General features: G+C 42.4%; 1 protein-coding gene across 1 annotated transcript in view; it reads right to left on the bottom strand.

Annotated features, from left to right (window-relative positions):
* The window catches only part of GNAL (G protein subunit alpha L), a 170264-nt gene that overhangs the window by 58420 nt on the left and 84472 nt on the right, over window positions 1-27372 (bottom strand). The window contains exon 5 of the mRNA XM_003406387.3: window positions 7340-7437. Coding sequence (XP_003406435.1) covers window positions 7340-7437 — 98 coding nt within the window. The remainder of the gene's footprint in view (window positions 1-7339; window positions 7438-27372) is intronic.

The following is a 27372-nucleotide window of genomic DNA, read 5'->3' as shown; positions in this document are numbered from 1 at the left end:
TCTGAATTGACTTGATGGCAATGGGTTTGGTTTTGGGTTCTAGTGAAATTATTAAACTATTAAAACTGGGGTTTTAGTAGCAGATACCTTACTGCTCCCTTCTAGGACAAAAGGAACACCTCCAGTTTTGCAGATCTAAGAAATAAACCTGTCAGTAAATTTGGCTAGAAGACAGCACTGGGTGGGGCTGGAAAGGTCAAAATGAGAGTTAGGAAGAATGCGTGTGTACATCGAGGTGGTCAGTACATATTTAATGAATGTAACAGTATATGGGAAACCCTGGTGGTGTAGTGGTTAAGTGCTATGGCAGTTAACCAAGAGGTGGGCAGTTCAAATCCACCAGGCACTCCTTGGAAACTCTACGGTACAGTTCTATTCTGTCCTGTAGGGTCACTATGAGTCAGAATCGACTCAATGGCAGTGGGTTTGGTTTTTGGTTTTTAACAGTATATAGTAATATACGTATTTTAATTAGTTTCTTTTATGTTAAAAATGACTAGCCAAAATTCAACTTTAAAGTTGAAACTTGATTTTTGCTAATAATTTCCAGATTATTCTGAAAGCTACCATTCCAGGACACGACAGCTACAGTGCTAATGGGCAACAGTAACATATATATGGACACTCCTACAGGTAATAAAAAGCAGATATGTGATGGTAGCAGAAAATTACTTTGCCTTCCTCACCGTTCTTTTGTTTTTCTGGGATATTCTCTCTCTTCAAGAGTATTCTAAAACCAATTATTCAAATGAATGCACTCCTATAGGAGCTGATCATGTAAAATAGTGGTACAAAGCATTAAAGAACCTATACTCTCTGAGCAGTAGAGCTGAGAGTTACATTAAGCAAAGTCTGATTTTATAAAGCTATTCTAAAGATTCAATTTTCTCCTCCCAAAATAGCTATTACCATAGTAACACAATCACTTATTATTAGGACTTACAAGAAATGTATTTTGGGGTATAGTTCAGCAGAGACTGTTTTTTAATTTTTACAGTTGGGACTGGAAGTTCTGTATAAAATATAATCTCTGGTAATTCATGAGCTTGCTTGATGTTACAAAGACACTCATTTTTACCAAGAGTCCAAAATATTTAAGGCTCGACTGTAATTGTTACTCCCTTACTCCTTTGATTGGAGTCCCTGCTGGTGCAAATGGATAACGTGCTCAGTTACTAACCAAAAGTTTAGTGGCAGGTGAGGATCAGCCAACAGGCAAGGTAAGCATGGTGCTTACCAGATCATCTATAGTGAACAATTTCACATGGGTTTGAAACTATTCACTACAGGTTAGCAAGTAAGCAGAAGTAAGCCTGTGCTTGCCTTGCTTACTGGGTCATCCACCGCTGTCAGCATTTGTAAATTAGAAAACAGGCTTTGATTCTGTAGGAAGGTGCTATGGGGTTGGGAGAGAGACAGGTACCAGCCATACCTAGAAACAGAATCTTGGATGTGGTGAAAAATATGAAATTGTTCACTACAGATGATCTGGTAAGCAAGGTGAGCACTCCGCTTACCTTGCCTATTGGCTAATCTGCCCCTGGTTGGCAATTTGAGTCAGTCCAGAGGTGCCCTGGAAGAAAGGCCTAGTGATCTGGTTTTGAAAACTTAGCCATTGAAAACCTTACGGTGCACAGTTCTACTCTGACACACACAGGGTCGCCCTCCGTTGGAATCGGCTAGATGGCAACTAGTATTTACTCCTTTGATCACAGCAGCCCTGTGGTTGGCCTTGCCTTACCCACAGCCTCTGCTCGGTATGCAGCAGTGGCCGAGGGCTGGGCTGGGGACTGAAGGCTACACTGAAGGCCTGGCCATTAGCAAAACCCGCCCTCCTGGCTCCACATGGAGTCCGGCCTGCAGGTTATGCAGTGGACTTGCCAGTCCAGCAAGAGCAGATAGGTAAAGCACAGTAGGATGCCAAGAGCAAGACACAACAGAGACGGTCACCAGAAGCCTCTGGCCGAATACTACCTCCTGGGTATCCTCGTAATAAACTGTCTTTTCCGGAAGTCATCTGGGCAAGTTCCTCACAAATCAAATAGCATAACGTAGATCTTACTAGCCTTTTTACTTTTATACCACATGTGCTTTGTCATTTTTGGAGGTCTCATGGGAAAATGTGAGTTTGCAGGCCAGGCTGTGTGGAGCAGTGGCAAGTGGTTTGGTGGTTCGGTATGAAGAAGAAGGCTTCGCAACATTCCTTAGACCCTAGTCTGTGGCTGAGAAGAGGGCCCCTACTCAGCAAAGTGGGCTGAGAGGCAAGGCAGCTTCCTCCTCTTCAGAGTCCCCACCAAGGCTGTCCTCATGGCCCATCATGACTACAACTTCTACTGCTTCTCTTGCCTACCTTCTTCCCCTCCCAATCCTCCCCTACTCTTTTATGTTTTTTAAATTGACATATACTGTAATTCACATAACATAAAATTCATTTTGAAGTATACAATTCAATGGTTTTTAGGATGTTTGCAAGGTTGTGCAACCATCACTACTATCCAATTCCAGAACATTTCCCTTACCCCAAAGAGAAATCCAGCAGCCCTTTCAGTCCCTTGTAATGCCTCCCTCCCCCCAGCTTCTGGAAGTCACTCATCTACCTTCTGTCTCTATGGATTTCCTTTTCTGGACATCCCAAATAAATGGAATCATATGATATGATTTTAATGTCTAGATTCTCTCACTTAGCATAATATTTTCAAGGCTTATCCTCCTTGTAGCATACATGAGAACTTCATTTTTATGACTGAATAATATTCTATTGCATGGACACACTACATTTTGATTACCCATTCATCATTTGATAGACACTTGGCTTGTTTCTATTTATTGGCTATTATGAGTTATGCTGCTCTGAGCATTGGTTTATAAGCTTTGGCACGGACACGCGTTTTCATTTCTCTTGGGTACATACCTAGGAGTTGAATTGCTGAGACATACGGCAACTCTGTGTTTAACTTTCCAAGGACCTGCCAAACTCTCCCTAGATTCTTAATGGGTAGCCCAGCCTCCTGAGGCCCTAACAGAATTTTAGTGTCACTGAGAAGCTCCTCTTCCCCAAAACACTACCACAATTTCTGCCACGGAAGAAATTACTTGAACAGGGTTTAGAATTGCTACCTTCATAACAAACACTGATATTCACAATGCAGTGCTGTTGAGCTAGGTAACACAGTGATGTTAGTCACACCAATATGTAAATCAGATCCTTTTCTGAAAGCAACTCTGAGGAAGGGAATAAAGAAAATCTGTGACAATACTGGGTATCTGCAAGGGCCAAGGAGAGAAGTGCCTAAGTGTGAGAGACTTGTTGGGTGTGAGTATGGACTTCTAAAAAGGAGATAAGGGTCAGCTTTTCTTATCAGCACCAGATTGAACATGGTGCTCTTGTTCTGTCCATTCCTTTGGTCAAATAGCACTTATTGGGCACCCATTTCACGCAAGATCACCAACCTAAGAGTGGGACATTTACGTATGAACAAGGTACATTCCTGCCTTCTCAGAATTTGAAATCTCCTGGGGTGGACAAAAGAACCTCAAATCTGAATACTTAATTCTGAGATTTGTCCTTCCACTTGTTTGATGTTGAATGTCCTTTATGAAGTGATGATGATGAGACATGGAAGCAACTTATATTTTTCTACATCTTATTTGGTGACATAAAAAATATGGCAACCAAATGTGGACCTAACAAATTTTATTGACATGCTACTTGTTCCCTTAAAATTCCTTGCCCCCAAATCCAAGAATCTGACTGAAGAGGTAACAAAATAGTTACTAAGAGACAAAAGCTATTGATTCTCATATGTATTAAATCAGATAAAATAAACAAGTGGGAACCTGGAAGAGTGTGGTGTGGAGGGCCGCGGCCAGCACTAAGAACGCCCTGACAGAGGCTTTGGTTTCTTATTCCCAGTGAGCCTGACACGGGGGCCTTGACATTATGCCCCAGAGCCTCACTCACAAAGCAGTTTTTATCAGCGACTCTCTGTAATCTGAAAGGACGTAACTGAAAAAAACTGCAAATTTGGCTGTTGGAAATGGTGAGACTTTAGGCATGATATTTTATCTCCTGGGGCTCAGCTTCTGCACTGGTGAAATAAAAATCACAGCTAACACTTGTCCAGTGCTTACTATGTGCCAGGCACTGTTATGTCTGGATATCTGTTTTTGTTTTTAATCCTACAGCCACATGAGCATAAATCCTGTTATTTTTCCCATTAAAGTAATTTGCCTGCAGGCTCACACACAGTCAGGGCAGAGCTAGGATCTGAACTCCAATCTTACTTTTGCCAAAGCTCATGCTGCTACTTCTTCTAAAATTTATTTTTGCGTATTCCTATTTTAAGTTAAATCTTTAATTTTAATCACCTGGTGATGTGACAAGAAAAATCAGTAAAGTCTGCTTCTGTTTTTTTTTTTTTTTTTCCTTAAAAAACAGAAATCCCTAATATAGCATTGAACGCCACTGTGGTATTCCCCCAAGGCTAGACTTGCATGAAGAAATACCGGAAAATTGTGACAAAGCACGCATCCCACATCAACTTCAAATGCAAATATTTTAATATTATTGCAAATTGTGCCGGAAGTCCTAGTTGCTAGCATTTTCCTGGTATATGCTTCCCGCCTCTACAGCATCATGATTAAAAAAAATCATTGAGGTGACATTAATGTAACACTAACCATTTTAACGTGAACGGGTCAGTGCATTTAGTACATTCACCTGCGCAACCACCGCCTCTATCCAGTTCCAGAATACCTCCATCGCTCCAACGTAAAACCCCTTCCCCATTAAGCAGTTTGTCCCCATTTCCCTGTCCCCTCCATACAGCACTGTGATTTAAAACCCAATTCTGTGGCGACTTAAATGATTGCGAAAGAAAATGTAAGGGAAAGAGTGACCGAGAGCAAGAGAGCAAACCAATGGCTCTCGCTCCAGGCTGCCCCAGCGCCACCGGGGGTCGCACTCCCAGCCGAAGCAGGTCTGGTTCTGCAAGAGCTAGTCCACCCGTCGTGGACTGAACACGAATACGTGAAATGACACGAGGCTCGTCACAAAAACGTCTTCGCCAATGTAAAGGTCACGGCCAATTTAAAGAGAGAATGTTGATGAAAAGCATGCCTTGAAAGAACTGTTATGCATGGCGGGAAATTACAAGTTTTAAAATATTTTTCTGGTTAATTAAACTTTTTATAAATAGTCCTCTTGGCATGTACGAGAGGATCACTGAAGCTTCCTGTGCCGACTTTTGGGTGTCTGAAACAAGTCTGTGCTAAGGACGCTGCCCTCTAAGACACCCGCAATGCGCACCAGAGGCCGCCCCGCGCGTCGGCGGGGCCGACGGGCGCCGACTGGGCTCCTGGGCCCGCTGGGGCAGCCACCCAAGGAGGTTAGGCACACTCTCAGGAACAGCAGTGAAGAGTTGGGCTGCTAACCAAAAGGTCGGCAGTTCGAATCCACCAGCCGCTCCTTGGAAACCCTGTGGGACGGTTCCACTCTGCCCTATAGGGTTGCTATAAGTCGGAATCAACTCCACCGCAAGCGCAACGGGTTTGGTTTTGGTAACAACTAGCAGCCCGCCTCCTCTTAGCCTCTCCCCAGGCTCCTCCCTGACCGCCCCCTTTTGTCTCCCGGGATACCCCTCTCCCCACCCTCTTCTCTGTGACTTGTTTTTAGGCTCCTCCTCCTCCCTCAGAAACCAACCTCAGGAGACCTCTCTGTCTCCCTCTGGTATCTTAACTAACTGCCCGCTCATATCTCTGCTTGGATATCCTCCCCTATACCGCTACAAACCCATCATCTCCCTGCTTCCCCATCTCAACAAAGGTGCCATTATCTGCCCAGTTGTCATTCTTGGCCCACCCCCCCCCAACTACGCTGGTCCCCAGCTCCTCTCCTGTGCTCCCGCTGCCAGCCCCACATCCTCCTTTCCTCCCACCAACAGCGGCCAGGGCCGCCCCCACACCCGGCGTGAGTCGCCTCACTCAGCTGCAGCAATGGCTGCTCCTCGCGTCTGGGACAGCATCCCAGCTCCTTGTGTGGCCTTCGGCACCCTGCAGGAACTGGCCTCACCGCTGTGACTCCTTCCCTTTACCTGCCACCGCAGGCTGGCCCATCCTGCAAAAGGTGGAGTGGGGGGCCTCTGTATGCCCAACCACGGTGATGGGGCCAGGCCCGAAGAGGGGTCAGGACAGGCACAGAAGGGGTGGTCACACGACTGCCTTCTTCTCCACTCCTTTCAAATGTGTGAATTCTCGAATTTTATGCTTATGGAATCTCTTGTTACCAATTTTTGTTAGCAAAAATGGTAAACATATTGGTCATTTGACATTTTTCTGGGTACCATTATTCCCTAACAGCACTAGAATGGACTATAACAGCAGGGAAAAAAAGAAAAAAGAAAAATATGTGTTTCACGGAAAAACAATGGGCCACTTTAGGCACCAGGGTCTTTTCTATTTATTAAACTTTTTAATCAAACTTATTCCTTACCTTCTGTTTTCAAGGCTCTAGTCTGCTTCTGTTGTATATGGGAGAATCACTTATTGCTTGAAGAGCTTGGACTTGATTGCAAACGCTATTATTTAAAAATTTTAATTCAGCGGTCCCTGCTCCAAAACTAAGGAGCTCCGGTGATGCAGTGGTTAAGTGTTTGGCTGCTAACCAAAAGGTTGGTATTTCGAACCTACCAGTGGTTCCAAGGAAGAAAGACTTGATAATCTGCTCCTGTAAAGATTATAGCCTAGAAAACCCTACGTGGCAGCTCTACTCTGTCATGTGGGTCACTACAAGTCTAAATTGCCTTGATTGCATCTAACAACAACGAGTTCCAAAATTAAAATATAACAGTGAATATTTAAGCACATTATAATTTACAAATATGTGTATGGTTTCATCAAAAAAACAAAAACAAAACCCCATTGCTGTCCAGTCGATTTGGACTCATAGCTAGCCTACGGGACAGAGTAGAACTGCCCCACAGGGTTTCCGGTGGACTCGAACTGCTGACCTTTTGGTTAGTAGCCAAGCTCTTAACTACTGTGCCACTAGGGCTCTGACTCCATAAAAAGCAAAAAAAAAAAAAGAACTGAAAACAATAATCAGGATGAGATGAATGAAATGGCTCTGGCACTTCCTGAAACCTGGTTTCTCCTGGATTTTTAATTCTTCATCTACTAAACATGTCTCACATTTGAAGCTGATTAATGTTAAATGTGATAGGATGTTAATTATTTGCTCCTTGCATTCAAGATGCTGACGTAATCCTGGGAGGAGGAGTGCGTCATCCTGAACACGACCAGACTCTTCAGAGATGTGTCGTGTGTACAAGACCACACTTACTATTGTGCACAGTCGATCAGCTGGTATTCATTCGACCTCTCGAAGCATGCCTTCACACCTTCGTCATCCCAAAGCTTTTTCACATGGTCAAAGAATTCCTAGAATTTGAAAAAGTTACAAATAAAAAAACGCATGTGCAAAAATCCTTTTAAGAGCTAAAAGTAAAAAAAATCTGCAAAAACAGTTTGCAAGTAGCAAGTAATTTTTATTTTCTCTGCAGAGGTATAGTTGGCACACAGTAAAACGCACAGGTTTTATGTTCAGTTTGATAAAAAATGTAAACGTCTGTATTATCAGCACTCAAATCAAGTTACAAAGCATTTTTATCACTTCGGAAAGTTCCCCAAAATAAAAATTATAAGCCAAAAGTTAATGACGTTCATCTGCTGCAAAAGCAACTGAAAGCACGACGGGAAGTGTCTCAGTGCTGGGTCCCTGAACCAGCTGAGCCACCACCCTAGCGATTAAAAGCGTGTATTTTATAGCGGTAAGTTCTGTCTTAGCTGCTATCTTTTAAATTTTCTATGTAAGCCATGATTATGAATAGACACGGTTGAGAAACGTATTAAATTTGGTTGAGAAAGGAAAACCTTAGCATTGTGTGCTTTAGAATAGTAACTTATTATTTTCTGTCATTTTTAAAACCTTGAGGTAAGTGTGGACTGTGCTCGTTGGCTCACTCAATGCCACGAGGTTGTAGCGCTTGATTCCATTCTCTGAAACAAGAACTTTCCTCATCTCAAAGCAAAAGGTGGATGATGACTTCATATGTCCCCAGTGACCAAAATGTAATAACAATGCTGTGGAAGCCAGTGAAGATAGATTAGTTGCTAAACCTAACGGAAGTTACGTAAGTTTCCACCTACTGTTTTGTGAGAATATGTACACACCTCTCGACACTGGTTGCTTCCCCTCACTACGGGGCCGGAAGGCCCTGTCTCCGTCTCTGTGCCCACAGGAGGGTTCTCCAGCCACACAGCTGGTGGCAGGCAGCTGACTCCCTCCCTCAGATTTGCTTTGGCTACCACACTTCCTAAGAATCATCTTAAACTCTTTGGAGAAAAAAAATAAAGGATCGGTGCTTTTTCTTAGAGATTCACAAGTCCGTACAAAAGTGGGCTCAAGTGTTGTGGAGCCTAATGCCTTCATAATTTGGGTAACTTTTTTTTTTTTTTCTGTGAAAAAAGAAAACAAAATTATGAATACAAAATTAGGTACAGGCCTGGGAAGGTGAGAAGTGAGGGGCTCTAAGTTTAAGCTTTATTAGTGTCTCAATAATCCAATTCTAACTTCTCTGCATCAGGAACCATCTTTAACTTAGGGCAGATATTTATACCTGTGTCCACCCATTAATCGTCATCATCATTAAATCCAGGCTTCCCTCAGCTGACAACGAAGGGGAACAATCTCACAAGAATAAGAGGGGCTGAGCCCCTCAGTTTTTAATCTTGTCCCCAATATTTGTTTCCTTCTGGAACCGACTACTGTGGCTCCCACCACTACCTTAGGGGACTTTGTAGACTTTCTTAACAATAACTTTCTTGTAAGAGCCAGACCAAGAGACACACAGACACACTGACCCCCCCACCCCCATCTCATGCCTGCAAGTTGCTGTCTCTGGGGTATATATTTTCTCTCCATACAATACTTATTATACATAAAAATCACTTTCGCTGGATTTACTCAAATATGGGAACCATATATGCTACGTTTTATAAAGTTCATATAAGAACTATCCACTATAATAGTTTCTAAATGGCAGTTTAAAAAATGGCTAAGGTTAGAGATCAGCCTAAATAAACCAGGTCAGTAAAAGAAAAGAAACAACTGAGCTCCTTTATGTGGTTTCTCAGAACAAGGAAAGGCTGTGTCCATGTGAGCGGAGGAAAACACCTCAAGTCCTTAGTCAGTAGGTGGTTATGTGGTGCCTCGGGCTGGCTCCCCGCCACGGCAGGCCGAGAACACGCGAGGCACACGCCGTGGGCACTCAGGCTCACAACCTGCCCAGAGCTGACTCCCGTGGAGCTGATCCTCCTGCCCGCCTAGCGCTCAGCATGCCCGCGGCCAAGCCGGCTCTGGAGCAGACCCTGACTTCGGGCCTGCAGAGACGTCTCCGCTGTGAGGACCCGACGCTCTGTTGAGCGTTCCACGTAGATGTTTTCATTTTCCCTGTGGAAGTGACGAAACTGAGGCTTGGGCAGAAGCCCTTGGTTTTCAACTCATTTTGGAACCGGAGACCTGAGGCGGGGGTGAGGGCTGGGGGGCAACCATGACAGTGATTGCCAGGTGCAGCCCGAAGAGAGCTGAGCAGGGAGCAGGAAAGCAGGCAGTGTGTGTAACCACCTTTGTGCCACCTGTCCTGGGCCAAGAACATTTACTGGGGAACGTTGCTCCTGCAAAACACCAATTCAAAATTCCTCCTTGTCTTTTAGCATCCTCCTTGGGAACTGTCCCTCCCACAGCTCCCCAACACGGCCCTCCTGGGGGGGTCCTCAGCACCCCTCCGGCCTCAGTGTCACTCCTTTCATGCCTGCTGTTTTCTCATTTCCTTCACAACACCCTCCTCAACTCATTTTGTGTTAAACTCCTACATGTCACAATAAGGACTGTAGTAAGATAACAATCCCTACCATTTAGTTATTTAGTTTTTATTTCATAGCTCATTTTGTTGAAGATTCTGCACAAAACACTTTATTTAAGACATATGATCTCAGTTACGACAACAACCTGAAGAGCAGCTATTATCATTCATCTTCAGAGCAGTTAAGAAACTCCCCAGACGCTAACAGACACATGAGGAAATGTTCCTGATCACTAGCCATTAGAGAAACGCAAACCAAAACTATAACAAGGTACCATCTCACCCTGACATCACTGGCATTAGTAAAAAAAAAAACAAATGTTGGAAAGGCTATGGGGAAATTGGAATCTTATGCACTGCCGGTGAGAATGCAAAATGGTACAATCATTTTGGAGAACAATATGGCACTTCCTTAAAAAGCTAGAAATAGAAATACCATAATGATCCAGCAATCCCACTACTAGGAATATATCCTGGAGAAATAAGAGGTGTCACACAAATAGACACATGTACACCCATGTTTATTGCGACACTATTCACAATAGCAAAAAGATGGAAACAACCCAAGTGCCCACCAGCAGATGAATGGATAAACAAACTGTGGTACCTACACACAAAGGAATTCCACGCAATGATAAAAAACTGATGAATCTGCGAAACATCTCATAACGTGGATGAAACTGGAGAGCATTATGATGAATGAAATAAGTCAACAATGAAAGGACAAATACTCTATCAGGCCACTATTATAAAAACTCATGAAAAGGTTTACATACAGAAAGAAACAATCTTTGATGGTCACCAGAGAGGGAAGGGATAGGGAGGGAAACACAGAAACTAGGCAAAATATAAGTAGTAACTGTGGTGAAGGGTAAGACAGTACACAATACTGGGGAATTCAATACAACTTGATCAAGGGAAAGTTACAGAAGCTTCATAGACACATTCAAACTCCCTGAGGATTTAAGTTACTGGGGCTGAGGGTTGGGGACCATGGTCTCAGAGGACCTCTAGGTCAATTGGCATAACATAGTTTATAAAGAAAATGTTCTACTTTGGTCAGTAGCATCTGGGGTCTTAAAGCCTTGTGAGCAGCCATCTAAGACATGTCTATGGTCCCACCTCATTTGGAGCAAGAGAGAATGAAGAAAACCAAAGACACAAGGGAAAGATTAGTCCAAAGAACTAATGGACCACAACTACCACAGCCTCCACCAGACTGAGTCTAGCACAACTAGATGGTGGCTGGCTACCATCACTGACTGCTCTGACAGGGATCACAATAGAGGGTCCCGGACAGAGCTGGAGAAAAAGGTAGAAAGGAATTCAAACTCACAAAAAAAGACCAGACTTACTGGTCCAACAGAGACTGGAGAAACCCTGAGGGTATGGCCCCTAGAGACCCATTTAAGTCAGTACTGAAGTTACTCTTGAGGTTCACTCTTCAGCCAAAGATTAGACAGGCCTATAAAACAAACAGTAATACAGGTAGTTCGACCATATATATGGGACTAAATAGGCATGCCAGCCCAGGGGCAAGGAGGAGAAGGCAGGAAGGGATAGGAAAGCTGGATGAAAGGAAATGGGGAACCCAAGGTTGAGAAGGGAAGAGTGTTGACACATTGCAGGGTTGGCAACCAATGTCACGAACAATATGTGTATTGTTTCATGAGAAACTAATTTGCTCTGTAAACTTTCACCTAAAGTGTAATAAAAGAAAGAAAGAAAATAGAAGCAGAGGGAACACTTACTAATTCAGTCTATGATGCCGGCATTATCCTAATCCACCACCTGTCAGTTTGTTGTACTAGTGTAACTTGTATGTTGCTATGACGCTGAAAGCTATGTCACTGGTATTTCAAATACCAGCAGGGTCACTCATAGTGGACAGGCTTCAGCAGAGTTTCGAAACCAAGAGAGCCTAGAAAGAAAGGCCTGTGACCTACTTCCTAAAAATTAGCCAGTGAAAATCCTATGGATTACTTAATATTGACTGAGACTTAACACATTCACTTTGGATGTGTCAACAGGTAGGACTGATTAGTGGAGAAGATCATCATGTCTGGTAAAGTGGAGGGCCTGTGAAGATGAGGGAGAGAGACACTCACTGAGAGGGAATGACATAACGGCTGTAGCAATGGAAAACACGCTAATGGTCATGAAGATGCTGCAGCATCGGGCAGCATTCTGTCCTGTCATACACGGGCTCACCATGAGTCAGAGCCAACTCCGTGGCAACTGACAGCAAAGAATTATTTAATAACAAAACCAGATAAAGACATTACAAGAAAGGAAAATTACAAACATGTATCTACTGATAGATACAAAAATCCTCAACAATATAGTAGCAAATAGAATCCAACAATGTACAAGCAGAATTATATACCACAACCAAGCGGTATTTATTTCAGGTGTACAAAGTTGACTCAACACTTGAAAAATCAATACATGTAATTCACCATATCAACAGGCTACAGAAGAAAAGTCACATGATCAACTGACGCAAACCATTTGACAAAATCCAACGCCCATTCATGTTAAAAACTTCCAACAGACTGGAAATAGAGCATAACTTCCTCAATTTGAAAAAGAACATCTAAAAAATCCTACCGCTAACATCGTACTTAATGAATGGTGAAAGACTGTATGTTTTTCCCCTAAGATCAAGAACAAAGCAATGATGTCCTTCTCAACCACTCCTATTCAATACCATACTGGAAGTCTTAGCTAGTGTAATAAGAAAAGTAAAAGAAACAAAATGTATACAGTTGAAATGGAAGAAACGAAGTTGTCTTTATTTGCAGATGGCATGATTGGCTATGTAAAATATCCAAAAGAATGTCCAAAAATCTTCTGAAATTGATAAGTGAGTCTGGTAAGATCAGTATACAAAAGTCAAATGCTTTCATATATAACAGCAATGAAAAACTGGAATTTGAAACTTAAAAAAAATCATTTATAATTTTAACAGTAAAAAAATAAAATACTTATGTATAAATCTAACAAAATATATCCAGAATCTGTATGCAGAAAACTGCAAAACACTATGACTCAATATTGTTAAGATGTCAGTTCTTCCCAACTTGAACTATAGATGCAATGGAATCCCAATAAAAATTCCAGCAAGTTATTTTGTAGACATCAACAAATCAATTCTAAAGTTTATGTGAAAAGGCAAAACAGCTAGAATAACCAACACGATACTGAAGAACAAATTCTAAGAACTCACACTACCCAAGTTCAAGATACAAAGCTACAGCAATCAAGACGCCTTGCTATTTCTGAAACAGACATACAGACCAATGGAGCAGCATAGAGAGCCCAGAAACAGAGGCACACGAATATAGCCACCTGATCTGACAAATACACAAAGGCAATTCAACTGGAAGACGAGCAGTCTTTTCAACAAATGGTGCTGGAACAATTGGATGTTCATGGACCTTTCACAAAATTACCAAAAATGAGTGATAGACCTATGTGTAAAATAAAATGACTTCCCTGAGTGGTTCTCTATTTAGAAAAAAAAAAAAAAAAAACTCCCAAGGATACACAGCTGGTACTAGAGGGTGGGCCTGTTTTACGCCACAACCTGTGTTTTTAACCCTGATTCTACACTATCACTGTTATTACTTATATTAAATAATGTTCTGTTCTCTAATTCTCTGCTGGAGTTTTGGAAGCCACTACTAACGTCAAAATAACTTATTTTAGCAAGTCCACTCTTAATTGGATAAACAAAACACAGGGGATCTAGTACAAGGTACCTTGATAAAACAACACAGAAGATTCTCATGAGGATTCCTGGAGGTCAGTAAACTCAGTAAATTACATTGTTCTCCAACAACTAAAAAATGAACTGTCGAGACTCTCTGAATTCAGTTCATGGGATAAGCCTTAACCTGCATGAAGGGATGATCCGTTGGTGAAGATTCCAGCCACTTCACTGGGGAGAAAACTCCCGGTCTGAGCTGAAATCTTTCGAACAGCCTTGCAGAGAAATGCTTGAACCTAAAATCAAGATACATAATTTTTGGGGTATGGGTTGACAGTAATAGTAAAACAGGAATTGTGGACACCATGATTTTAAAATAGATGCTTTGGATAATACCAAAGAAACACAAGAGCAACAGTCTCCCTTCACATCTGCTTCCTCATAGGTAAACATAAAGACGTTGGATAGAATGTAGCTAGGTCCCTGTGGTAGGCTGGGTTCTCTAGAGAAGCAAAATCAGTACAACATGGGTCAGACTGGAGGCTTCTCCTGACTGACATAGCTGCAGGGGCTGGGAAAACCAAGATGAGCAGGTGAGACAGCAGGCCTCTAGTTCACAGATTGCAGAGGCTGACGAATCCCAAGATCGGCAGGTAAGCTGCTAGCTCAAGTCCCAAGAACCAGAGGTCAGATGGGGAGCCAGCTGTGGTATCCAGAGGGAGCAAAAGCCCCTAGCTTTGCCAGAAAGTCCACATACATTGCATGCAGGTCACACCCCAAGGAAAATCCCTTTCAACTGAGTGGCTGCTCATAGCAGATCTCATCATGGAGGTGATTACATCATTACATAGCTGCCAAACTATATTACTGCCAAACCACTGAGAATCATGGCCAGCCAAGTTGACACACAACCTTAACCATCACAGTCCACCCCTTCTCAACCTGGCACCCATACGTATCTCCCTAAACCATATGTTGCTGTTCTTAGGTGCCGTCGAGTCAGTTCCGACTCATAGCGACCCTATGCACAACACAACGAAACACTGCCCGGTCCTACGCCATCCTCACAATCGTTGTTATGCTTGAGCTCATTGTTGCAGCCACTGTGTCAATCCACCTTGTTGAGGGTCTTCTTCTTTTCCGCTGACCCTGTACTCTGCCAAGCATGATGTCCTTCTCCAGGGACTGATCCCTTCTGACGACATGTCCAAAGTATGTAAGATGAAGTCTCGCCATCTTTGCCTCTAAGGAGCATTCTGGCCGCACTTCTTCGAAGACAGATTTGTTCATTCTTCTGGCAGTCCATGTTATATTCAATATTCTTCACCAACACCACAATTCAAAGGCGTCAACTCTTCTTCAGTCTTCCTTACTCATTGTCCAGCTTTCACATGCATATGATGCGATTGAAAATACCATGGCTTGGGGTCAGGCGCACCTTAGTCTTCAGGGTGACATCTTTGCTCTTCAACACTTTGAAGAGGTCCTTTGCAGCAGATTTGCCTAATGCAATGCGTCTTTTGATTTCTTGACTGCTGCTTCCATAGGTGTTGATTGTGGATCCAAGTAAAATGAAATCCTTCACAGCTTCAATCTTTTCTCCGTTTATCATGATGTTGCTCATTGGTCCAGTTGTGAGGATTTTTGTTTCTTTATGTTGAGGTGTAATCCATATTGAAGGCTGTGGTCTTCGATCTTCATTAGTAAGTGCTTCAAGTCCTCCTCACTTTCAGCAAGCAAGGTTGTGTCATCTGCATAAAGCAGGTTGTTAATGAGTTTTCCTCCAATCCTGATGCCCCTCTCTTCTTCATATTGTCCAACTTCTCGTATTATTTCTTCAGCATACAGATTAAATAGGTATGGTGAACGAATACAGCCCTGACACACACCTTTCCTGACTTTAAACCAATCAGTATCCCCTTGTTCTGTCTGAAAAACTGCCTCTTGATCCATGTAAAGGTTCCTCAGGAGCACAATTAAGTGTTCTGGAATTCCCATTCTTTGCAGTGTTATCCATAGTTTGTTACGATTCACACAGTCGAATGCCTTTGCATAGTCAATAAAACACAGGTAAACATCCTCCTGGTATTCTCTGCTTTCAGCCAGGATCCATCTGACATCAGCAATGATATCCCTGGTTCCACGTCCTCTTCTGAAATTGGCCTGAATTTCTGGCAGTTCCCTGTTGATATACTGCTGCAGCCGTTTTTGAATGATCTTCAGCAAATTTTGCTTGTGTGTGATATTAATGATATTGTTCTATAATTTCCACATTTGGTTGGATCACCTTTCTTGGGAATAGGCATAAATATGGATCTCTTCCAGTCAGTTGGCCAGGAAGCTGTCTTCCATATTTCCTGGCATAGATGAGTGAGCACCTCCAGCGCTGCATCTGTTTGTTGAAACATCTCAATTGATATTCCATCAATTCCTGGAGCCTCATTTTTCGCTGGTGCCTTTAGTGCAGCTTGGACTTCTTCCTTCAGTACGATCAGTTCCTGATCATATGCTACCTCTTGAAATGGTTGAATATTGATTAATTCTTTTTGGTATAATGACTCTGTGTATTCCTTCCATCTTCTTTTGATGCTTCCTGCATCATTTAATATTTTCCCCATGGAATCCTTCACTATTGCAACTAGAGGCTTGGATTTTTTCTTCAGTTCTTTTAGCTTGAGAAACGCCGAGCGTGTTCTTCCCTCTTGGTTTTCCATCTCCAGCTCTTTGCACATGTCATTGTAATACTTTACTTTGTCCTCTCAAGAGGCCCTTTGAAATCTTCTGTTCAGTTCTTTTACTTCATCAATTCTTCCTTTTGCTTTAGCTGCTCGACGCTCAAGAGCAAATTTCAGAGTCTCCTCTGACATCCATCTTGGTCTCTTCTTTCTTTCCTGTCTTTTCAGTGACCTCTTGCTTTCTTCGTGGATGATGTCCTTGATGTCATTCCACAACTCATCTGGTCTACGGTCACTAGTGTTCAGTGCATCGAGTCTATTCTTGAGATGGTCTCTAAATTCAGGTGGGATATACTCAAGGTCATATTTTGGCTCTCGTGGACTTGCTCTGATTTTCTTCAGTTTCAGCTTGAACTTGCATATGAGCAATCGATGGTCTGTTCCACAGTCTGCCCCTGGCCTTGTTCTGACTGATGATATTGAGCTTTTCCATCTTCTCTTTCCACAGAGGTAGTCAATTCGATTTCTGTGTGTTCCATCTGGGCAGATCCGTGTGTATAGTCACCATTTATGGTGGTGAAAGAAGGTATTTGCAATGAAGAAGTTGTTGGTTCTGCAAAATTCTATCATTCGATCTCTGGCATTGTTTCTATCAGGAAGGCCGTATTTTCCAACTACTGATCCTTCTTCTTTGTTTCCAACTTTCGCATTCCAATCACCAGTAATTATCAATGCATCTTGATTGCATGTTCGATCAATTTCAGACTGTAGCAGCTGATAAAAATCTTCTATTTCTTCATCTTTGGCCCTAGTGGTTGGTGGGTAAATTTGAATAATAGTTGTATTAACTGGTCTTCCTTGTAGGCCTATGGATATTATCCTATCACTGACAGTGTTGTACTTCAGCATAGATTTTGAAACATTCTTTTTGACAATGAATGCAACACCATTCCTCTTCAAGTTGTCATTCCCAGCATAGTAGACTATATGATTGTCTGATTCATAATGGCGAACACCAGTCCATTTCAGCTCACTAATGCCTAGGATATTGATGTGTATGCATTCCATTTCATTTTTGATGATTCCCAATTTTCCTAGATTCATACTTCGTACATTCCAGGTTCTGATTATTAATGGATGTTTGCAGCTGTTTTTTCTCATTTTGAGTCACGCCACCTCAGCAAATGAAGGTCCCGGAAGCTTTACTCCATCCACGTCATTAAGGTCGACTCTACTTTGAGGAGGCAGCTCTTCCCCAGTCATCTTTTGAGTGCCTTCCAACCTGGCAGGCTCATCTTCCAGCACTATATCAGACAATGTTCTGCTGCTATTCATAAGGTTTTCACTGGCTAATGGTTTTCAGAAGTAGACTGCTGGGTTCTTCTTCCTAGTCTGTCTTAGTCTGGAAGCTCAGCTGAAATCTGTCCTCCATGGGTGACCCTGCTGGTATCTGAATACCGGTGGCATAGCTTCCAGCATCACAGCAACACACAAGCCCCCACAGTACGACAAACTGACAGACATGTGGGGGCCCTAAACCATATACGATCCCTAAATAAAGACAATTATAAAGTCATACTTGTGCCTAACACGATACAACTAACATGTATACAACAGAAAATGCACTAGCCCTGTTTACATCTTACATTTTATAATTGAAGAAAACAAAAATATTTGATGCACACATGCAAAGCAGAAACACTGGTTAGCATTTACCATCCTTTTTTCTGCAACTGGTCACATGGTTGTAGCTAGTGTTTAGAACTGCCTTCTTACACCACCCATTCTATATTACCTTTACCCTCAGAAAGCACCTCAGTTAGTTGGTCATGGTTCTTTGCCTAGTGGGGTGACCCAAACCTTCATTCCTGAAGGGTCTGGGCCATTAGTAGTCATGTCGGGATAGGGTTGCTGTAGTTTTCCATTGACTTTAGTCACAGGGTGTGGTAGTACTAAGAGATGCCCTAAAGAATCTCCTGTATTACAGGCATACTCTTCTTTACCTCTATTATGTAATATCGATTGATTTCCTCTTGGTAATCAAAATCAATCACACCAGCTGTCACGGACTGAACTGTGTCCCCCAAAAGTATGTGTCAACTTTGTTAGGCCATGATTCCCAGTATTGTGTGGTTGTCCTCCATTTTGTGATTTTCCTATGTGTTATAAATCACAATTTCTGCCTGTGGTTAAAAAGAATTAGGGTGGGACGAACACCCTTGCTCAGGTCACATCCCTGATTCAATGTAAAGGGCATTTCCCTGAGGTGTGGCCTGCACTGCCTTTTATCTTACAAAAGATAAAAGGAAAGGGAAGCAAGCAGAGAGTTGGGGACCTCATACCACCAAGAAAGAAGCACCAGAGCAGAGCGGGTCCTTTGGACCTGGGATTCCTGCATGGAGAAGTTCCTAGTCCAGGGGAAGACTGATGAGAAGTCACCTTCCTCCAGAGCCGACAGAAAGAGAAAGCCTTCCCCTGGAGCTGCTGCCCTGAATTTGGACTTCTAGCCTACTAAAAATAAAAAAATGTAAGGAAATAAATTTCTGTTTGTTAAAGCCATCCACTTGTGGTATTTCTGTTTTGGCAGCACTAGATAACTAAGACACCAGCCAATATAGTAACTCCCTTCTTTGCTGATTCAGAGGTATGAGGAGCACAAAGTGGTCAGGTGCCATTCTTAACTTTCAGTTCAATGGAATCAGTGCTGTGTCTCCTGGTGGGAGTATTCCTCCCTTTGGTATTAAGACTTCTCGATCCACAGATCATAGTGTCGCAGGAACAGGAAGCAAAAAATCTGCGATTGGGTCAATAGTGATAATGCCACTCCCCTTGATTCCTGGATCCATGAATCCCAGCTATGGTAGGAATAGCACCATATATTGGATGCTGGTTTAGAGCATATACATCCTCCTGGAAAACACTGCCCCAACCCTGAAAGGTATTGCCACTTAGCTGGTGTAATAGGATCTTTCAAAGGCCATTCCATCATTCTATCAAGCCATATTCTTCAGGATGATGGGGAACATGGTAAGACCATTGAATTCTACGAGCATGGGCCCACTGCTGCACAGCACATCATTTGCTGTGAGTGAGTCCTCTGATTCAAGGTGATGGTGTGTGGGATACCATGATGGTGGATAAGGCATTCTGTAAGTCCATGGACGGCAGTTTTGGCAGAAGCAGTGCATGCAAATCCAAATCCAGAGTGTCTATTCCAGTAAGAAAAAAATGCTGCCCTTTCCATGATGGAAGTGGTCCAATGTAATCAATATGCCAAAAGTTGCTGGCTGATCACCTCAAGGAATGGTGCCATATTGGGGACTCAGTGTTGGTCTCTGCTGCTAGCAGACTGGGCGATCTGCAGTGGCTGTAGCCAAGTCGGCCTTGGTGAGTGGAAGTCCATGTTGCTGAGCCCATGCATAACCTCCATCCCTGCTACCATGGCCACTTTGTTCATGAGCCCATTAAAAAAGGAAGGTAGTAGCTGGGGAAAGATGATGACTGGTTTCCACAGAACTCATCATCCTATCCACTTGACTGCTAAAATTCTCCTCTGTCAAGGTCACCATTTGGTGAGCACTCATATGAGACACAAATATCTCCACTTCTTTGGCCCATTCAGAGAGGCCCATCCACATACCTCTTCCGCATACCTCCTTGTAACCAATTTTCCAATTACATTCCTTCCAAGTCTCTGACCATCCAGCCAAACCACTGGCCACAGCCCATCAATCAGTATACAATTGTACATCTGGCTATTTCTCCTTCCAAGTAAAGTGAACAACCAGATGCTCTGCTCAAAATTCTACCTACTGAGAGGATCTCCCTTCACCACTGTCCTTCAGGGAGGTCCCAGTAAGGGGCTGTAGTGCTGCCGCTGTCCACTTTCAAGTGGTGCCTGCGTACGGTGCAGAACCACCTGTAAACCAGGCATGAGTTTTCCTCAGTCAACTGATCATAAGGAACTCCCCATGAGACCATAGGTACACACCGGGAGAGGGCAGATAATCTGACAGCAGGGGAGACCATGAGAATTTGGGCCACTTCCTCATGGAACTTATTTGTGCCTTCAGGTCCTGCTCAGGTCGGATCTTGTATATACCACTTCCATTTAATGATGGAGCGCTGCTGTGCACATAAAACTTTACAGCTCTGTGGGTCAAACAACACCCAGTTCATGATGGGCAGCTCATGCTGCAGGGTGACTTGGCAGCCCATGGTTAAGTGTTCAGTCTCTACTAAGGCCCAGTAACAAGTCAAATGCTCTTTCTCAAAAGGAGAATCATTATCTGCAGAGGACAGCAGGGTTTTGCTCCAAAACCCTAAGGGTCTGCTCTGTGATTCAGCAATAGGGACCTGCCAAAGAGTCCAAACAGCAACTCTATCTGCCACTTTAAGCACCGTTGAATTAGTAGATCATATAGCCCAATGGTAGCCTGAACCTGCTGCAGAGCCTTCTCTTGGTCTTGGTCCCACTCAAAACTCACAGCTCTTCAAGTCACTTGACAAATAGGCTATACAGTAGCACACCCAAGTGAGGGGTATGTTGCCTCCAAAACCCAAGAGGCCCATCAAGTATTGTGCCTCCTTTTTAGTTTTCGGAGCAGCCAGATGCAATAACTTGTGGAAGGGAAAGCCGATCAAGTTTCCTGCAGACTAAATTATGACATAGGGCTAGAGAGTTGATATACTCCTGAGCTAGGATGGTAAGCGCATATTGCTTGCCTTGCCAGCTGAAGGCAAACTGCTTCTGGTGGTCCTTTAAAACAAGTATGGAGAAAAAGGCCTTAGCCAGATCAATAGCTGCATACCAGTTACCAGAATATGTATTAATTTTCTCAAGCAATAAAACCACATCTCGAACAGCAGCTGCAATTGGAGTCATCAACTGGTTAAGTTTTTGATAGTCCGCTATCATTCTCCAAGATCCACCTGTTTTTTGCACAGGCCAAATAGGCGAGTTGGATGGGGATGTGGTGGGAATCACTACCTCTGCATTCTTCAAGTCCTCGATGGTGGCAGTAATCTCTGCAATCCTTCCAGGAATGCACTATTGCTTTTAGTTTACTGTTTTCCTAGATAGGGGCCATTCTAACGGTTTCCACTTGGCTTTTCCTACCGTAATAGCCCTTACTCCACTTGTCAGGAATCCAATGTAGGAGTTATTCCAGTTTCTGAGTATATGTATTCCAATTATGCATTCTGGAACAGGGAAAATCACTACAAAATGGGCTCTGTGACCCACTGGACCTACAGTGAGATGAACATGAGCCAAGACTCCATTAATAACCTGACCTCCATATGTCCCCACTCTGATTGGTGGGCTGTAGCGACACTTGGGGTCTCCTGGAATTTGTATCAGCTCAGAGCCTGTATCCAGTAATCCCTGAAAAGTCCAGTTATTTCTTTTTCCCCAATGAACAGTCACTCTCTTAAAAGGCTGTAGATCCCTTTGGGAAAAGCTGGGTGAAAGATTAACAGTATAAATTTTCGGCAGTGTAATGAGGTTCCTTCTCCCTTCATTGAAGAGGTTGTGGTTCTGTAAACTGGGTGCCTGGGAACTGATTGAGAGGCCGGGACTCTCTATTCTGATGATTCAAATTAGACTGCCGTAAACATGAGCTAGAATGCTTCCACTGGTACAGATCCAGTAAATATTTAGTAGATTTACCATCTATTTCACTGCTGGGGACATCATGACTAAGTAGCCAATGCCATAAGTCCAGATGATTCAGACTATTCTGATTACTGCTTTGACTCTGCTGTCCATTATTGTAACCATGCCCACTTTGTCTTTGCTGATTGAGTGCTGCTACTTGGTCCCAGAACCAGGGGTCCAATCACCCCCATTGAAGTTAGGTATCTTAATTCAGTTAGGGCAGTTCCCACTGTAAAATCTGCCTTACATAAAATAGCAATCACAGCAGTCTTCCAGGAGGTTGGGGCTCCCTTCACAAATTTCTTCCTTACTGTTGTGGTGAAAGGTGTGTCCTCTGGGCACTCCATGTGTGGGTCTGTGGGTTTAACCTAATAAATCCACTCTAACATGCCAATTTCCCTAAGCCTGTGGATACCTTCTTCTACAACATACCCAGGCAGGTCTGGCACTTCAACTTGATTTACTGTGGGCCACTGCATAACCCCTGCTTCAGCAAGCCAACCAAATAAACTTTTAAGATCCTTTCCTAACCTCTCGAGCTGAAACAGTGAAGGAAGAATCTGTGCTTAGTGGGCCCTTATCAATAAACTCAGATTGATGCAACTTTATGTTCCTTGCACAATTATCCCACACCCTTAGTACCTATTCCCACATATATTCCTCAGGTTTTTGTTTGTACATATTAGAAAACTCAAACAGTTCTTTTGGAGTACAGTGTTCTTCCTCCACAGTCATGCTTTGTACTTCACCTTTTGAGACTCTCTGGGACTTAAGTCTAGTTATAGGCCTAGAAGCAAAAATGGGTGGTGGGGGTGTGTTCTGAAAACATTCAGCAACATCTTGTAAGGCATATGCCTCAGGCAATGCCCCAGGCAATGACTCAGATGCCTCCCCAAGGGATGACTCAGAGACACGCTCTTCAGACACAGCTGTGTTAATTTCATCAGATGGTGGTAGAGGGGCTAATGGTTTTAGTGGGGAGGGTGGCTTAGCAAAGATGGAATAATCTCTTCAGATGGGAGTGAGGGGGCTGGTTCCATTGGCAGGAGTGATTCAATGACATTTAGGGGCTCAGTGTCCCCAACTTCCTGATTATCTGCCCATATGTCCCCATCCCAAGTTTCAGGATCCCACTTCTTCCTAATCAATCCCCTCAGTTTAACTCCAGATACCATTCAAAGTTGGGAATTCAACTCAGCTATTCTTACAATAAGACCCTGGGTGTGGTTTCTGGCAATATCATCTGTGTTACTATAAAACTTAAGGCTTTGTTTCAAGGCACAAGTGGAAACTTTGAGTTCGTTTATGCAGTGCTTGAGCTTTGATTCTGAAGCCCTGAGCTCATCCTTTTCTTCCAACACTTTGTCTAGTGAAAGTAGGATCAACCAACCAGCTTCCCTAAACTTCTCATTCTGAAAAAATTGTAGAAAGGTATCACACATGCGATCACACAGAGCCTTGCCTTTCACCAATACCTGATCTATTGGTGGTGATATTTTGCATATTTGAATTGCCACCTCATACCATGGATTAGCAGTGCCCTCTTTACTACTGGAAGCAGAGTCATCAACATCTTTAACTAACCAGACTTAAGAACCAATTTAGAAAACTCATCCTTACAATTCGGTTTCTCTAGGACCACTCTCAGTACCAAATGTCTTAGGCTGAGTTCTTAGAGAAGCAAAATCAGTGAAATGTGTACACACACACACACACACACACACACGTATACATACAGAGAGAAAGGTCACGGGGAACCTTTTGGTTAGCAGCATGGGGTGTTCCCTGATGCACTGCACGCCATTCACGCCTGGCTCCACGTGATTGTCTCTCGTTCCTATCTTCATTCTATTGCAATTTCCTTACTCATTTCACTGTTATTTTGTTAACTTGTATTACAACTTTGTGAGCAGCACCACATCCTTCCTGAAGCAAATTGAACATAAACAAATGCTTACTGTAACTTTTACAGGAGCAGGCTGAATAAGGTGCACTATGATAATCAGAGAACCCTTAGAAACAGGCAGGTTCAGGTCAGCAGCTATTTAAAATGAAGTTTCTACAAGTTTTGGTCTGATTAACTTAAAGTACTCCTACTCAGCTTTATCCCTCTGTTAATAGAATGAGCTAGTAGGTTCTTCATTTCTTTTTTCCGGTGAATATCAAGTTGAAAATCTGTGTGGATCTACCCTGCCTGGCAACACTATGATCTGGTTATTTATAATCTCTGTCTATCCTCAATCTAATTTAATACAATTTGTCTAAAATTCTACTTAGGAATGGTTTTGGAAACTATGCTAAAGAAACTCATTCTCATTAAAAACCTTTTGTAGACTCCGTGACCATGCCTTTCTCGACACAAAGCACAGCCCCCAACGGCAACAACCACAACAACTAAACAAACAAAAAAATATTTATTGAGTACCTGTTATGCTCCAGGAGTCCCTGGGTGGTGCAAATGGTTAATGTGTTTGTCTGCTGAATGAAAGGTTGGAGGTTTGAGTCTACCCAGAGGCACCTTGGGAGAAAGCCTTGGCAATCTCCAAAAAATCAGCCATTGAAAACCCTATGGAGCACGTTCTACTCTGACACACGTGAAGTCATCATGAGCTGGGGTTGACTCAATGGGAACAGGTTTTTGGTTATTATATGCCAGGCAGTATTTTAAGTGTTTTAGACACATTTCATTTGAGTCTCAAACAACCCTGCTGGGAAGGTGATTTAATTCCCATTTCACAGATAGTAAAATGACAAAGATCAAGCATATGTGCCCAAGTTCACTGACTAGGGAGTGGTAAAACCTGGATTCAAAAGCATGTTCTGATTCTAGCAGCTTCCTCGTTCGATTCTAGCAGCTTCTTCACTCTCTGGGCCTTCGATTCTAGCAGCTTCTTCACTCTCTGGGCCTGGAAGACTAGTGAGGGGCAAGTACAAACTTAGAAAGTACACCATACTCTGTTTTCTTCCCTTAGGACTTCAGCTTATTTCAACTATTTTCAAAATCATTTTTAACAGCTCTTTGAGGTATAATTTACATACCTTAAAATTCACACACTTATACAGTCATACAACCACCAACAATATAAAGTTTTAAAATACTTCCATCCCCTCAAAAACGGAAGTCCAGCTCCGTTCCCATCCCTGGTCCCAGATAACCATTAGTCTACTGCCCATCTGTATAGTTTTGCCTTTTCTAGATTCCATATAAATGAAATCATACAGTGTTTTGTGTCTGTCTTCTTTTATTTAGCACGATATTTTTCAGACTCATCTATTTCGTCATGTACGTTAGCGGTGTGCTCTTTATGGCTGAGTTCTATTCCATTGTATGGATACACCACACTTTGTTCATCGACGGGCATTTGGTTTATCTCCAGGTTTGGCTACTATGAACAGTGCTCCTAGAAATATTTGCGTGCAAGTATTTGTGTGAACATTTATTTTCATTTCTCTTGAATTGATACCCAGGAGTGGAATTGCTGGGACACCTGGTAAGTGTATGTTTAACTTTAAGAAACTGCCAAATTGTTTTCCAAAGTGGCTATTCCATTTTACATTCTCAACAGCAAGGTCTAAAGGTTCTAATTTTTCCACATCCTCACCAAACTTGGTTTTGTCGGTCTTTTTAATTTTAATCATTCTAGTAGTTGTGTAATGGTATCTCACTGTGGTTTTAGTTTGCATTTCTCTAATGACCAGTGATACTCCATCTTTTCATGATTGTTGGCTACCTGCATATATTCTTTGTCAAGTGTCTGTTCAAATCTTTTACCCATTTTTAAAACTGGGTGAGTTGTCTTCTTATTATTGTCTTATTTTCTAGTGAAAATTAAATATATATATATATTCTGTATTTAAATTCTTTGTCAGATATGTTTTGCAAATATTTTCTCCCAAACTGTAACTTACATTTTAATTTTCTTACCAATGTCTTTCAATGAGCAAAGTTTTAAATTTTGATGATATCCAATTAATTTTTTCTTTTAGGATTTATGTTTTTGTGTATGTGTATGTTCCAGGAAATCATTGCCTAACCTAAAATAAAAAACATTTCCTCCAATTGTTCTTATAAAAGTATTATAATTTTAGCTCTTATATTTAGGTCTATGATTCACTAGAGCTAATGTTTTGGTATGGTCCTTGTGAGTCCAGGATCAAGGTTCACTTCTCATAGGGATATCCAGTTTTTCCAGCATATTTATTGAAAAAACTATCCTTTCACCATACTTATTTAATCTGTATGCTGAGCAAATAATGTAAGAAGCTAAACTATATGAAGAAGAGTGCGTCGGGATTGGAGGAAGACTCATTAACAACCTGTGATATATAGGTGATATGACCTTGCTTGCTGAAAGTGAAGGCGACTACATGAAGCACTTACTGATGAAGACCAAAGACTACAGCCTTCAGTATGAATTACAACTCACTATAAAGAACCCAAAAATCCTCACAACTGGACTAATAAGCAACACCATGATAAGCAGAGAAAATATTGAAGTTGTTAAGGATTTTTTTTACTTGGATCAAAAATCAATGCCCATGGAAGCAGCAGTCAAGAAATCAAATGATCTACTGCATTTGGCAAGTCTGCTACAAAAGATCTCTTTCAAGTGTTAAAAAGCAAAGATGTCACTTTGATGACTAAGGTGCACCTGACCCAAGCCATGGTGTTTTCAATCACCTCATATGCATGCAAGGAGCCCTGGTGGCACAGTAGTTAAATGCTTGGCTGCTAACTGAAAGGTCAAAGGTTTGAACCTACCAGCTGCTCTGAGGGAGCAAGATGAGAAGTATGCTTTCTGTAAAGATTACAGCCTATGGAAACCCTATGGGGCAGTTCAACTCTGTCCTGTAGGATCACTATTAGTCAGAATTGACTCGATGACAATGGGTTTGGATTTTTGGTTCTCATATGCATATGAAAGGCTGGACAATGAAAAAGGAAGAATGAAGAATTGACACATTTGAATTATGGTGCTGGCAGAGAATACTGAATACGCCATGGACTACCAGAAGAACAATAACAACAAAAAAACTGTCCTGGAAGAAGTACAGCCAGAATGCTCCTTAGAAAGGAGGATGGCGAGACTTTGTCTTAATTACTTTGGACACAACATCAAGAAGGACCAATCATTGGAGGAAAGCATCATGCTTAGTAAAGTAGAGGGTCAGTGAAAGAGGAAGACCTTCAATGAGATTGGAGTGTCTGCAACAATGGGCTCAAACACAACTACTCTTGTGAAGATGGCACAGGACCAGGCAGTGTTTTGTTCTATTACACATAGGATTGCTACGAGTTGGAGTCAACTCAGACAGCATCTAACAACAGCAACATCCTTTCTCCATTGATTTATGTTGATGCCTTTGTTGAAATTCACTATATATGTGTAAGTCTATTTCTGGACT

This window comes from Loxodonta africana, chromosome 11 (assembly GCF_030014295.1).
Source record: "Loxodonta africana isolate mLoxAfr1 chromosome 11, mLoxAfr1.hap2, whole genome shotgun sequence".
NCBI classification, from domain to species: Eukaryota; Metazoa; Chordata; class Mammalia; order Proboscidea; family Elephantidae; genus Loxodonta; species Loxodonta africana.
Note: the sequence above shows the minus strand (reverse complement) of the source record. Positions and strands in the feature narration are given on the sequence as shown.